This window comes from Dermacentor andersoni, chromosome 3, assembly GCF_023375885.2.
Source record: "Dermacentor andersoni chromosome 3, qqDerAnde1_hic_scaffold, whole genome shotgun sequence".
In the NCBI taxonomy this organism is placed as follows: Eukaryota; Metazoa; Arthropoda; class Arachnida; order Ixodida; family Ixodidae; genus Dermacentor; species Dermacentor andersoni.
Window position 1 is genome coordinate 132,654,029 of NC_092816.1, and position 14,132 is coordinate 132,668,160.

Sequence of the window (14,132 nt, forward strand, 5' to 3'; positions counted from 1 at the left end):
GCTGCTTTATTTTTGCCATGACATTGCCTTTTACATGCCCAAGAAACCGTACATCTTCATTGCGATGAATTTTTCAGTGAGCTTTAATCAACTATTTCAGCGGACTTTTTGCAGCCGACATTCTGCACAACATGTAGTGGCGACAAAGAGTGTTAATAAAGAAACTGTGTACTGAATAAAAGTTCGTTTTATTATATCAAGGAGTGTGCAGCTTGTTTTGCTAGCTTCTTTCACATTGCCACTTGTTTAAGTATTTACCAGAGCGCCTTCATCACAATAAGATACAACCACGACAGGGGGTCACTCTGTAGGGACACAATGTATTTTTGCAAAAGAAACGCAAAGAAAGAAAAGCAAGAACTTTATTCAATATTTTTAGTCACGGTCATCAAGGGGCCGCATGGTACACTGCAGATAACGTCATTTTGCCCTTAGGTGTTAAGTGCTTAACGAAGGCAGCACGTTCGACGTGCGTCCTCCATAATGAAACCTGCACCTTGTAAGCAATTCGCGTTAGCATGCGTAACTTTTCGTCCAATATTTACTGTATTGCAGAGCCGTGTATGCGTCCCTGCTTAGCCTCACAAAGCTCAGAAAAAGCGAAAATGTTTCTCGGAAGAGCCCGAGTCGCCAAACATTCACTGATTTACAAGACAGTGGAGTTATCTATATAAAATGTAGCGTGTACTTAGATATTGCAGTGTACCTTCTCAGCATGGAAAAGTTATGTCATTGGCTTCTGGCGCAGTCTAGTGCGTATCCGGCGATCGAGCGGGACCCGAGACGCTGGACATAAGGATTAAGCCCCCATCGACGGGCATAATGGTCCCCGTGACAAACGCGGCATCATCGGATGCCAGGAAGGCGATGCAGTCGGCAACTTCCTCCGGTGTGCCCACTCGTCCCAGCGCATGCAGAGGACCGGCTATTTTCTCCATCAGCTGCACGAACAAAAAGGTCAGACAACAAACAGCAAGGGAATGTTGACATTTACTGGAAATATTGTCCAGCAAATGAGGCGAGCCTTACAGGCATTGCATGCATTAAACACAAAACAGAGCGCAGATTAGTCCGTTCTGCAAACTCTGCAAATATCTCTCCCCTGCTATTCCTAGAACCTATGCTATATTCTCCCACTGACTTGTTTCCAGCTTGTTTCTTGTCTACCTTGGCAGTGAAGTCGCCCATCAGTATAGTGTATTTTGTTTCGACTTTACCCATCGCCGATTCCACGTCTTCATAGACGCTTTCGACTTCGTGGTCATTATGACTGGATGTAGTGGCGTAGACCTGTATGACCTTCAATTTGTACCTCTTATTAAGTTTCACAACAAGACCTGCCACCCTCTCGTTAATGCTATAGAATTCCTGTATGTTACCAGCTGTATCCTTATTAATCGGGAATCCGACTCCAAGTCCTCGTCTCTCTGCTAAGCCCCGGTAGCACAGTATGTGCCTGCGTTTTAGCACTTTATATGCTTCTTTATATGCCCTAACCTCACTGACTCTTGTTACATCCAGTTTACTGCCTGCTAATTCCTCCAATAGCACTGCTAGACTCATCTCACTAGATAACGTTCTAGTGTTAAACTTTGCCAGGTTCAGATTGCAATGGTGGCCTGCAAAATTTCGCACTTACGTATTAGCTCGCCTGCAAAAGCACAAGCAACCCGCAACCTAATTATTCCGCCGCATGGCTGGCGAACGTGTCCCCCAAGGTCACTCCATAATATTCATTTGATTCATACGGCAGCAGGATGGCGGACGCCAAAATGGCTACGAGGAACTATCGCCAAAGTAAAGGCGATCGTTTTTTTTTTTTTTTTGTGGTCGACGGGATTCGCTGCAAAGCATCACGAATAAAAGAAATGTAAATAAAAGCTGCCAACTCTGCATCGTGCAAGAACTGCAGCAGTGTCATTGCAAACTTGTCCTAAAGAAAAATACGACCACTACGTAGCTCATGCTGAACCACAACACATCACAGATCAAGCCCCAAGGGCCATGAACTGCGCAAAATCAGCGAGGCAATAACATATGTCTAGACAATGTACGCATGCCCGTACGTGCAGCTCAACGCTACCCAACATAATAAGCTCCAAGCTCTGCTACGTAATTGTCAGCGAAGTGGGAGCACCCTCCTGCTCTCCTACCACGTACACTCTTGCAATTTTTTAACAGTATCCCGCAAGTGTTGACCGCACGACGTGTCTGCTGCTTTGTAGCGGCGAGGGACGGTGGGATTGGCAACTTTATATGCGGTCGTGCAAGGCGAATTCTTGTTCGACTGTGTTCTGCGGCGTTATTCGCTTTAGGGGTGCACCTCACCACTACAAGGCCATTGACTCGCCGCTGCTCGCATACAGAGCTCGCTTTACAGAGTAAGTTCGGCTCACAACTTAAAACCAGTGATGAAACATCCTCGAACAGCCCAGACACGGTGCTCACCGCGTGCCTCGCTTTGAACCACCGCTTTAGTTATAGTAGCCGGTACTGCGAATTGTAGTAATTCGCATGTCCCGGACCATTGACCTCAATAAGAATCTGGGAAGAGAACCAAGAGCGGCACACTTCTCCAACCAAGGCCACGCCGTATACTATCGTGGATGGAGTTCACATACCAGAGGAGGCCACGGCACGAGTAGTCGGACCTCTGTAAACATTTCCGAGGGATTACAATGCGGTCTGGTCAGCCACATACGCCAGAACAGGGGCTCTCGCAGAAGCCATTTCCTTACTAGAACCCTTCACTCGCATAATTACCATGAAATCCAGTGGTGAGAGGGCGTTTTGTGGCTTCGCACTTAACGTACTCCTTGACCATACACATACCACTATGAAGACCTACATGCTGTCCCATGCGCAACTCGCGAGTGCTACAGGAATGGGTCCCTGGCCCTCACGGGATAAATATGTCTTTATCTGCGAAACCTCTTCACCAAGCAACGTGATCAGATGGCCAGCGAACTGTTCCCCAAGAGCAATTTGAGGAGAACACCGCAAACGAGTGCGCGCCGAGCTCAGAGACTTCCGTAAATCACTGACTTCTTCATTCTCCATCTCCTTAGTTCTCGTGCGCATGTGGCGCTCTTATTCGACAGACGCTGATACAAACATTGTCATATCATGCTATCCTCCATAGCATCAAATCGAGATGAGGTCATGCACATGTAACGCCTGTTGGCAGTATTTTAGCGCTCCATACACTTAATGGGGCTGCCTCAGTTGCTTGCAAACCCTTATCTGTTCGCCCGCCAACACCCATTACTCCTCCCTTCCGCGGGGGATAGCTTGGGCCCCTCCTCCTCAGGGTCTACGCCGAGGCTATGAACCCTCCTCGTGGCACGCATTCGCCGCCATGTTCTGGGCCCATCACATGACCATACCGCAGCAGGAAGTGCTAACCTCCGTCACAACGGAAGACCCGGACTGGGCTTACTCTTAACTGCTTTCTCTCTCCTTCTCTCTCAAAATTTCCCCGCAGGGGCGTCTGCGCAAGCAGGCGTTTGGTGCGTTGCGACACCACGTACCCGAGCACACGAGGGTTGGACCCTCCCGCGTGTAGCCGTGCGCGGCTTAGCCGTGTCTGGGGAAAAGGGGATCCTGGGGGTTGAGCCGATGCTGGGTGTCTGGACCTTTAAGGCCCCCCGGCGGAGGCAACACACCTCTTCGGCCTCGGCTTCACATAGACGGCACCTCCAGGCTGACCCACCTGGAGGACATCGGCAGTCGCCTTTTCCTGTCTCTCCCTCCTCGAATCTTCGTCTTTATCTCTCACTTTTTGACCTTTCCTGTCTCCTTCTCTCTTCTTTTTGCTTCCTTTCTCCTGGCGGCAAGGGTTAACCCTGTGTGGCTATCCAACCTTGGGTACACCATATTCGGTTATAGTGACGGCGTACGACTGGCGTCGTGCAGACTTGTACGCAAGCTCTGCCGCGTCCCCTCGTTGGGCTCCGTGGTGGGTGGTCGGCGCTGTTGCCGAATTTTTATATATTCTCATGGAAACTCCTTTCCCTAAGCTTCCTGATCGCCCTCAGAAACGAGGGCGCACCGAAGATGTCTTTAAGTTTTTTGGCAACAGACTACAAAGCTTTCCCCGATTCCACGTCATCCATTCCGACAAACCTGAAAAGACGATGAGAATGATTTCACCTTTCCTTGTGTCAAAATGTCTTACCGAAGCACTTGGTGCAGGTTACAAGGCATCAAAGATGGCTAGTGGAGATCTCCTTCTGGAACTCCGCGATGCGAAGCAACATGAAAGCCTTCCGAACCTAGTTAAATTTGGAGAAATTCCAGTCACTATATCACCGCACCGAACTATGAATACGAGCCGTGGTGTTGTCTCAGATGATGATCTAATGGAGCTGACAGAAGCCGAACTGATGGAAGGCTGGACCGAACAGAATGTTATCAATGTCAAACGAATTATGCTAAGGCGTGACGGTAAGGAAATCAAGACAAAGCATCTTATACTCACTTTTGGCTCAAGCATCCTGCCCGAGACAATCGAGGCAGGCTATGTAAAGCTACGTGTCAGACCCTATGTCCCAAATCCTCTTCGATGCTTTAAATGCCAGCGTTTCGGACACAGTTCCCAGAACTGCCGAGGCCGGCAGACATGTGCTAAATGTAGTGGCGGAGATCATACTTCTGAAAATTGCGAAAGCGCTCTACACTGTGTCAACTGTGATGGCGAGCACGCCGCATACTCGCGCTCGTGCCCGTCATGGGAAAAAGAAAACGAAATCGTGACGATAAATAATAAAGAGAATATTTCATTTAAAGAAGCGCGCAGGCGGGTTTCCTACCTGCCCAAGAGCAGCTTTGCCGATGTGGCGCGTCAGGGGGCAGCGCCACAAGGGCCTCCGGCGACTGTCCGACCCACACCCAGTGAGGCGGCAGTGACGCCTCCCGCCCCCCCGGCGGCTGCAGCTAGTGCTGCTACGCCAGCCCAGCCGAAGGGGCCATCTACCTTAGAGCAGGTGGCCTCAAAGGTCTCTTCCGCAGGGACGAGGCCTTCTTCTCGAACGCAGCGCTCGCAAGAGCGCTTGTCCAGCACCTCTTCCGAGGCGATGGACACAACCAGCCAGACGGCGCCGCTAGCGCCTAAGGAGCGGCGAGATTCTCGCAATAGCTCCCAAAAAGAAAAGCACCGCATCTTGGCGCCCTCAAAGGGCTCCGTGAGGTAACTCGTCTTTCTTAAACACACAGCACATAAACCACATTCAACATGGATACGCAAATACACTGGAATGTCAGAGGTCTGCTGCATAATCTTGATGATATCAAAGAACTCCTATACAAGTATACTCCAAAAGTGCTGTGTGTTCAGGAAACACACCTCAAACATACGCAAACTAATTTTCTCCGACAGTACGCTATTTTTCGTAAAGACCGTGATGACACTGTCGTGTCGTCCGGGGGTGTGGCCATTATAGTTGCCAAAAGTGTTGCTTGCCGGGAACTAAGACTTCGTACGCCCCTAGAGGCAGTTGCTGTCCGAGGAGTGTTGTTTAACAAACTAGTCACGATTAGTTCCATATACATTCCTCCAAATTACCAACTTCACAAAACAGAATTTCAAAACTATATAGATGAACTTCCGGCACCTTACATAGTTGTCGGCGACTTCAACGCACATAACACTCTGTGGAGAGACTCTCGTTGCGATGCGAGAGGTCGCCTAATTGAAAATTTTCTCTCCTACTCAGGAGCATGTATAATTAACAAGAAAGAGCCGACGTACTACAGTGTTGCACATAACACGTACTCATCAATAGACTTAAGTATAGTATCGAGTACACTAATTCCGTATATTGAGTGGATTGTTCTGAAGAACTGCTTTGGGAGCGACCACTTTCCAATTATTTTAAACCTAACCAAGCAGGATGGATGCTCGCCACATTTTCCGCAATGGAACATGAACTCAGCCAACTGGGAACTGTTCCAAGAGCTGACGCATTTAGGCGCAGATAACATTGCTGGTTTTAATATAGACGACGCTGTGGCATATCTAACAGGTTTTATTATTGACGCTGCAACTAAATGTATCAAGCAAACTAACGGTTTGGCAAGTAAACGTCGCATCCCATGGTGGAACGACGAATGTCGGAAAGCACGGAAAAATCAAAATAAGGCCTGGAGATTGCTTCGAAATTGTCCAACCGCCGAAAACCTTATTAATTTCAAACAAGTCAAGTCACAAGGCCGGAGAACACGTCGACGAGCAAAGAGAGAAAGCTGGGATAGGTACATCTCTAGTATAAATTCGTACACTGATGAAACCAGAGTATGGAATAGGGTAAATAAGTTAATAGGCCGGGAGTCACATCCCCTACCGTTAGTAAGTAGCCAAGGTGATAGCCTGGAAAATCAGGCGGATTGTCTAGGCGACTACTTTCAATATATTTCCAGTGCATCGCACTATACAGAAACATTTTTAAGACACAAAGAACGTGAGGAGTGGCATCCCATAAACCGCAAAGGCTCATCGAGTGATGCTTACAATTGTCCATTTACTTTGGCGGAACTTAAGGCCTCTCTGGCTTCTTGCAACCACTCGGCGCCAGGTGGCGATCGTATCATGTACGAAATGATTAGACACCTACACCCTGAAACTCTGGAAACACTTCTCTCTCTTTTTAATACCATGTGGGCGGCGGGGCATATCCCATCGTCCTGGAAAGAAGCTATAGTAATTCCCATACTTAAACAAGGGAAAGATCCTGCCTTAGCCAGCAGCTACAGGCCAATAGCGCTAACAAGCTGTCTGTGCAAAGCTTTTGAAAAAATGGTAAACCGGCGATTAATCAGCTTCCTAGAGAGCAACAATAAACTAGACCCCCTTCAATGCGGTTTCCGAGAGGGAAGGTCGACAGTGGACCACCTTGTCCGCATTGAGGCAAACATTAGAGATGCCTTCATTCATAAACAGTTTTTACTTTCAGTGTTTCTGGACTTAGAGAAAGCGTACGACACGACGTGGCGATATGGGATCCTCCGCGATCTTTCCGCGTTGGGCGTCTTTGGGAACATGTTGAACACGATCGAAAGCTATCTGTCTAACCGCACTTTTCGCGTAAAGGTTGGTAATGTCTTATCCAAATCATTCATCCAAGAAACTGGTGTTCCGCAAGGGGGAGTACTTAGTTGCACACTGTTTATTGTTAAAATGAACAGCCTACATACAGTCGTTCCACGGGCAATGTTTTATTCCGTTTATGTTGACGATGTACAAGTAAGTTTCAAATCTTGCAATATTGCTGTCTGCGAACGACAAGTGCAGCTTGGCATAAACAAATTGTCCAAATGGGCGGATGAGAACGGCTTCAAAATAAACACCCAAAAAAGTACCTGCGTACTCTTCTCAAACAAGAGGGGGGTAGCACCACTGCCTAGTATTATGATCAAGGGAGACCACCTCTCTGTGAGCAGCCAACATAAATTCCTGGGAATCACTTTAGATTCAAAGCTCACGTTTATTCCCCATATTCAAAATCTGAAAATAAAATGTTTGAAAACAATGAACCTTCTCAAGCTTCTGTCACGCACAACATGGGGTAGTGATCGAAAGTGTCTTTTGAACTTATATAACAGTCTTGTCCGCTCCCGCCTTGATTACGGATCAATAATTTATAATTCTGCAACACCAAGTGCATTAAAAATCCTAGACCCCGTCCACCATTTGGGTATCCGTCTCGCGACGGGCGCTTTCAGAACCAGTCCAATCCAGAGCCTCTACGTAGAGTCAAATCAGTGGTCACTTGATCTACAACGGTCATATAGCAGTTTCACATGTTTCCTGAGAGTACAAGCGAACATTGAACATCCTTGTTATCCAACCACAAACGATACCGCCGCTGCTACGCTCTTCCATAACCGGCCTGCAATGAGGAAGCCGTTTGCTTTGCGTGTGAGGAACCTAATTGAGGAAATGGGTGTTCCCCTCCTTGAACATTGTCCTATGACTCAAGCGAAACTGTTACCGCCTTGGCAGTGGCAGATCATAGACTGTGATTTGTCATTTGTAGATGTCGGGAAACATGCGCCAGAGGCACATATTAAAATGCATCTTTTAGAACTCCAGTATAAGTACTCTTGCACTGAGTTTTACACGGACGCTTCCAAGTCGGATGCAGGGGTTTCTTACGCAGCCACCGGCCCATCTTTTTCAGAATCCGGCGCGCTGCACCCGGAAACTAGTATATTTACGGCAGAAGCCCATGCACTTTTGTCGACAGTGAAGCATATAATGAAATCAAAACTTCGGAAAACAGTCATATATACAGACTCTCTAAGCGTCGTAAAAGCCCTGAATTCACTCTCTAAACACAAGAATCCTATACTTGTCGAGCTCTACTCCGCTCTCTGCAGAGCATACATATCTAACCAGCATATCATTATATGCTGGGTACCTGGCCATAGAGGTATTGAGGGAAATGTTCTAGCAGACCAAATGGCCAGATCAATTACATCGCAAGCTACTCTTACCGCTGCGGTCCCTGCTACTGACCTGAAGCCTCTCTTACGAAGAAAACTACGGAACCACTGGCAACGCCTGTGGGACGGGGAAACAAATAATAAGCTCCACGTGATAAAACCACAGTTAGGATTCTGGCCCTCTGTAGCAAAATCACGCCGAACAGATGTCTTATTCTGTCGTCTCAGAATAGGACACACGTTTGGCACCCACACTTTTCTACTCACAGGAAGTGACCCTCCAACCTGTGATAGATGCGGGGAGAGGCTTACCGTCCTCCACGTCCTCCTGGAGTGCCGGAAAGCCGAAGCGGAGAGAAAGAAACATTTTCCTCTTGCATACCGTTACCACATTCCTCTTCACCCGGCTATGTTTCTTGGCAGAGAGCCCCTTTTTAATATTAAGGCAGTCCTCAATTTCTTAAATGACGTTGTCCTACATGTTATAAGCCCATTACATTCGTAGAGCATCCTCGTTCCAGAGGATGCCGCTACGATAATTGTGTTGCATAGCACATGCCTCCAGACCCTTGCGTTTCAAGGGCTCTAAGGAGGCAGTAGTGCTCCAGCCAATCTTATAACCTTCCATATTTTTACACATCGTATCATCCTTTTTATATGCATCTAAATTTTCGTAGTACAAGTCATACGTCCTCGCCATAATTTTATCATACAGATTTTACGCACTTTAGAGCGTATATTTTAAGGCCTCTTTACAGCCACCTCACACCAATTTCAAAGCAATCATAATTACACCGTAAACTCATTACCACAGACATGGCGCTCTTTGGCCACACCTGGCCCTTGCGCCATAAACCTCCACACATCATCATCATCATCTCTCAAAATTTATGCCGCGAGTACAGATTACAAAGATACGCCACCGATGCTTGCATAATGTCAAAGATCGGAGTGTCACTGACGTCAGTGCGCAAGATTATTTGAAGGACCTTGGTTGCTAATTATGTATGAAGTCCTTGGTTAAGAATTTATATACTGAAATATTTAAATCTATTCTGAGGAACCCGTATATATTTCCTTGGTAGCTTGCACTACGTTCGAATGGATGACAAACTTTCCTTTATGGCGCATCCTCCACCTTACAGGATTTGGTGGAAGTGATTTGTCACATTCAGTCTCCTTGTTCTTCGAGTTATCGATTAATTCACACTCTCGCTGCGATCAGCTAGCCCTTTTCATGTTAGCTCAGATGGTAGAGTGACTGTCCTGCAAAGGCGTTGGTCACGGGTTCGAATGCCAAACGAGGGCAAAATTTGTTCCCAAACGTGAAGTTTTTTTTTTTTTTTTGTGAGAAACCCATATGGTTTTCTTTCGTAGCTTCATGCTACATCCTGATCGGTGACACTTATTCACTTCATGATGCGTCCTCCACTTTGCGGGATTCGGCTGAAAGTGATTTGCCACGCTAAGTATGAAAGAAATAATGACCGTTCTGTTTGCAGCTACGCAGCTGTGGATATCGGTAAGTGTGTTAAATTCGCGCGATACCTGTATGATAGACTAATATGTGCTGTCAACATTTCATAGTTATCAGAACCCCGAGAATTATTTACCACCTAAACCACGTTGCCCTGGAAAAAAAACACATACGAATATTTCACTGTCGATACAGCTAGAGATATGGCATGGTCAATTCACGCCCATTATGTTATTAACAACCTTGATCACTATCAGATAGCCTAACCAGATCAGGTACACATAGATAGCCTAACCTTGATCAGTTAGGCTATCTGCGCCGTAACTTTATGAGCGCGCCCTCTGATCCTAAATACCTACTTTAGAAAAGTGTATTAGGTAAAAAATGTGAATTTGTTAAAACTTTTTTGGCATCCCGAACAAGACTGCTTAATTAGATCATTAAAAATTGCACAAACTCACTCTGTTCGTTCATTTGGCGACGTAACACAGGTTTGGCGCACGTGAGATCTTGGTTTACACATGTGATCTCTTGAGCGAAGAACGACCCTTTCGCGTAGCCAAGCGTCTTAATGATTCTAAATAGGTATGAAAATGTAGTTCTCACTTAGCGAAGAAGTGATAGTTAGTTTCATAGTAGGGAAAATGAAACCTATACGGGCGTTCATAAAGTAAACACTGTCGAACATTTACTAAATTTTACCCTACACTGCAGTCACTCCGGGATCGGTCCACATGGCCTTGTGGTAAAAATCATGCTAAACAGACCTGTAAGTAGCAAATTAAATGTAATATTTATTGTAATAAATTAAGATTTATAATATTGCTGTGATTTAGCGATCCTTTTCTTTAATCGGCAATGCTCCCTGTAGTTTAATGACTTATTTCTCTAGCCGACAAGGTGAAACCGGTAACGTTTTTACCGAAGCAAGCTATTACAGACCATGCAGCTTAGATCACCTATGTTTTGCGGAACCAACAGTGTCCAAACAGGAGGAAAACATATACCTGAGTTACAAGCTTCTCACGATCCGCGTCCTGCAGCTACCTTTCGGTTAAAAAAATATGGCAGGCTTGCGGATTTGCGCCCCTCTCTTGCAGCCTCTTAGCTTTTATTTTGCAATAAAGTTCTCTGTCTTCACTGAAAGCGTTTTTAGGCTCCTGTCATATTCATTATGCTCAGCTTCTCTTTCTTAGCTTAGTGTAATCTGTGGCCTATCTAATATCGAGAGAAGTTCTTGGCTATTAAATACGTAAGTTTCTACCTAACATACGTGTAAGTCCTGTACACTCCAATCTGCGGTCGTAATACACGAGTCCTATATTCTAGGGCTGAATAATATACAGCTTTATATTAAATTGCATTACACATTTGACTACATTTTCTAGGAACTTGAACGCTTGCTGGCATTCATTACAATTAGCCAACGAGCGCCGGGAGGTGATCCACCAGCCACGGGCCAACAAATATCAACGAATCTTCTAGGACTTCGTAACGACGGCCACTTCGGAAGTTGATGCCACGGAATGATCTATGGACGATTTCTAGCTTTTTCACTGGCCCTACCGCGAGAGCCTTTTTTTACCCCCAGCAACAATTCGGCGCCGTGCTTACTAGAGGATTCGAACCAGAACATAGCGGCACTCAGTAGCCGCAATATTCCGTGCAACATGTTGGTCCGTTACAACAGAGACTTTCTATGCAGCGCGCACATGGAGAGAGTTTTCAGGGTCGCTGCCAGATGTGTCGAAAAGAAAAGGAAGGAAAATAACCAAAGAAAAATTTGAAAACCAACTGTTGGTGAAAATCAACAGCGGATGCAGCGCGCACATGGAGAAAGTTTTCAGTGTCGGTGCCCGGTGCGTCGAAAAGAAAACGAAGGAAAATAAGCAAAGTAAATTTTGAAAACCAACTGTTAGTGATGATAAACAACGGGTGAAGGACTACAGAGGACACGCTGAAATAGCCAGGTCCAGCTTGATGACAATACTCTATTCATGCAATGTTAATAAAAGTACGGAGGAAATTATTTGTACAGTAATGTGTAGGTTTGTATTAATCTTTCAGTTGATTTCGCAGGAATGCAATTGGTAACTGGAATCAATCGTATATTGAGATAAGTTAATCCTAATTATAATCGGTAACGTCTTTTGTGACGTGTACAAATATGATGTCAACAAAAGTCTGCGCGAAAGACACAACGTATGTATAGATGGGCGTAAGAAAACGAACAAAAAGTTGCACTCGCAAAACAAAACAGGCGGTCTGGAAAATAATGTAGGGTCTGACAATGGTACGAAGAAAACAATGCGAAATTAATTCTGCAAAATAGCAGAATTTTCGTTGCTCCAATATTACTACACACAGATGCATATACCACGTACGTCGCTCTTCGCCTCGCTCGCGTTGACTTTGTTTGGCACACTTCTAGTTTTTCTGGTGAATTCATACCAATACTACGGGCACTATATCACTGAAATCTAATCTCAGCTTTGCTTTGCCGTCTTTTCGCCGTCAGATTGTGCGTTTAGCACTCCCTCACAGGCTTTATTGGTCCTGCATTGCAGGTGCAGTTTTTCTTTTTTTTTGGCAAGACCACATCATGCATCCCTCAGTATTAGTCACTGTCCTAATAGGTGGCAGCTCAAATGTATCGCACAAAGCATTTTTCCCAGTCTGTCTCAATTCGTACTTGTATAGACCGGAACAACCTTATGGGTGATATTGCAGCTATAAAGGATAGCACCATTTTAGATCGCAGCTCTTGCCGGCTCCTACAGTGATCGTCGGCGTAACCCAGCGAATGAGCAGAGCAAACGATGAGAGCGCAGCGGGGAATGAAAAATGCTGCGAGAGAGAAGTGGCGCGAGTAGGAAAGCGGAGGAAGGCACGGTGAAAGCGTGAGGAGAAATGTTTAGTGCGAGAACGGTGGCTGCGAGATGGCGCCAGAGTAGCGCGCGTCGTCTGGGAAGTTTCTTCGGCGGCGGCTTCTGCGAATCGCGCCCACGCGTCACCCACGCGCTGGCCCCGCGGCTCTCGCGATCTCCTGGTCAGCGAGGCACTGGCGCCGCACTTCTCTCCGTTTGCAGCGTGCCGCACGAGAACCATTGTACGCACCAGCCAAAATGTCGCGAGATGAAAACACGCATAGAGCGGCGCTGAAATTTTGCAATAGGGACTGTCGTAATCGTCGGTGATTTTTTTCTTAAAACTTTAACTGACATTGTATTACCAAGAACTCTTGCATTTTTTGTTTACCTTTATGACCGCAGCCAATATGGTATAACCGGAAACGTTTTTATCAATTTTTTTTTTCTCTCACAGCGTTGGTTGTTCACTATGTATCATACTTTCTACCCCTCTCCTCTACAATGCCTGCGGCCCTGAAAGTAAAATGAATAAATAAAAAAGAAATAAAACAATTACACAAGAAAGAAACAAATCAGATGCAGTTAGAAAATTTAACCCTGTGCATACACAGTCACATTCAATATCAGATTCAACACGTTGCCCGTGGTCAAAGGGGCTTCAAGATGAAACTAAATATACAACTGCAGCCCTAAACACTATTTAAAGTGAACTGACTTTCTTAAATCAATTAAACTGTGCAGTCTTGGAGCGCCTTTAACCAGACACGTTCTGGCACGTAAAATCCCATAATTTTAATCGCAGACACAGTGCTGCTTCTAACATTAAATGCCACTCTGTACGCAAGAAAACACTTAGTACGAGTATATTTAGAGCACACCAGACAATCTGGCACGATGCACGAATTCTGCCGCGTTTTCTTATTATTATTACAATCATTACACTACTATTTATGCGACGTACCTCCATGTGTTCCTCTACGCTGAGCTCAGGACTTTTCGCAATCAACGTCTTGATACGACCCGGGCTGCAAAGAAAAAGCACATAAGTTTTATGTCACTTTGCCTGTCATTTTCGCCTATTTCGCACGTCGCCTTCACACTTGCGCGAAAGGCGATGCGGGGCACAAGGGGCATCATCCTCATCGGCTAATAAATAAACTTCAGTATGAAATTCCACCTCATTAATCTGCATTTCCCCGTTATCAACTCTGTCAGCCCCATAATCCATTCGCTGTTTACCAACCCAAGTAACACCTTTCTCGAAAATAGTTGATTCTTTGCATCCGCTGGTTTCTCTTCTGATTTCGTCATTGGAAGCACGTTGACTTGCGCATTCGAGCGCC

General features: G+C 45.8%; 1 protein-coding gene across 1 annotated transcript in view; it reads right to left on the reverse strand.

Annotated features, from left to right (window-relative positions):
• Positions 1 to 348: 348 nt before the first annotated feature.
• LOC129383220 (cyclohexanol dehydrogenase-like) overlaps positions 349 to 14,132 on the reverse strand; it is a 45,599-nt gene continuing 31,815 nt past the window's right edge. The window contains exons 6-7 of the mRNA XM_072286765.1: positions 13,751 to 13,814; positions 349 to 941 (exon numbers count right to left, since the gene is read on the reverse strand). Of these exons, the coding sequence (XP_072142866.1) occupies positions 750 to 941; positions 13,751 to 13,814 (256 nt within the window). The 3' untranslated portion in view covers positions 349 to 749. The remainder of the gene's footprint in view (positions 942 to 13,750; positions 13,815 to 14,132) is intronic.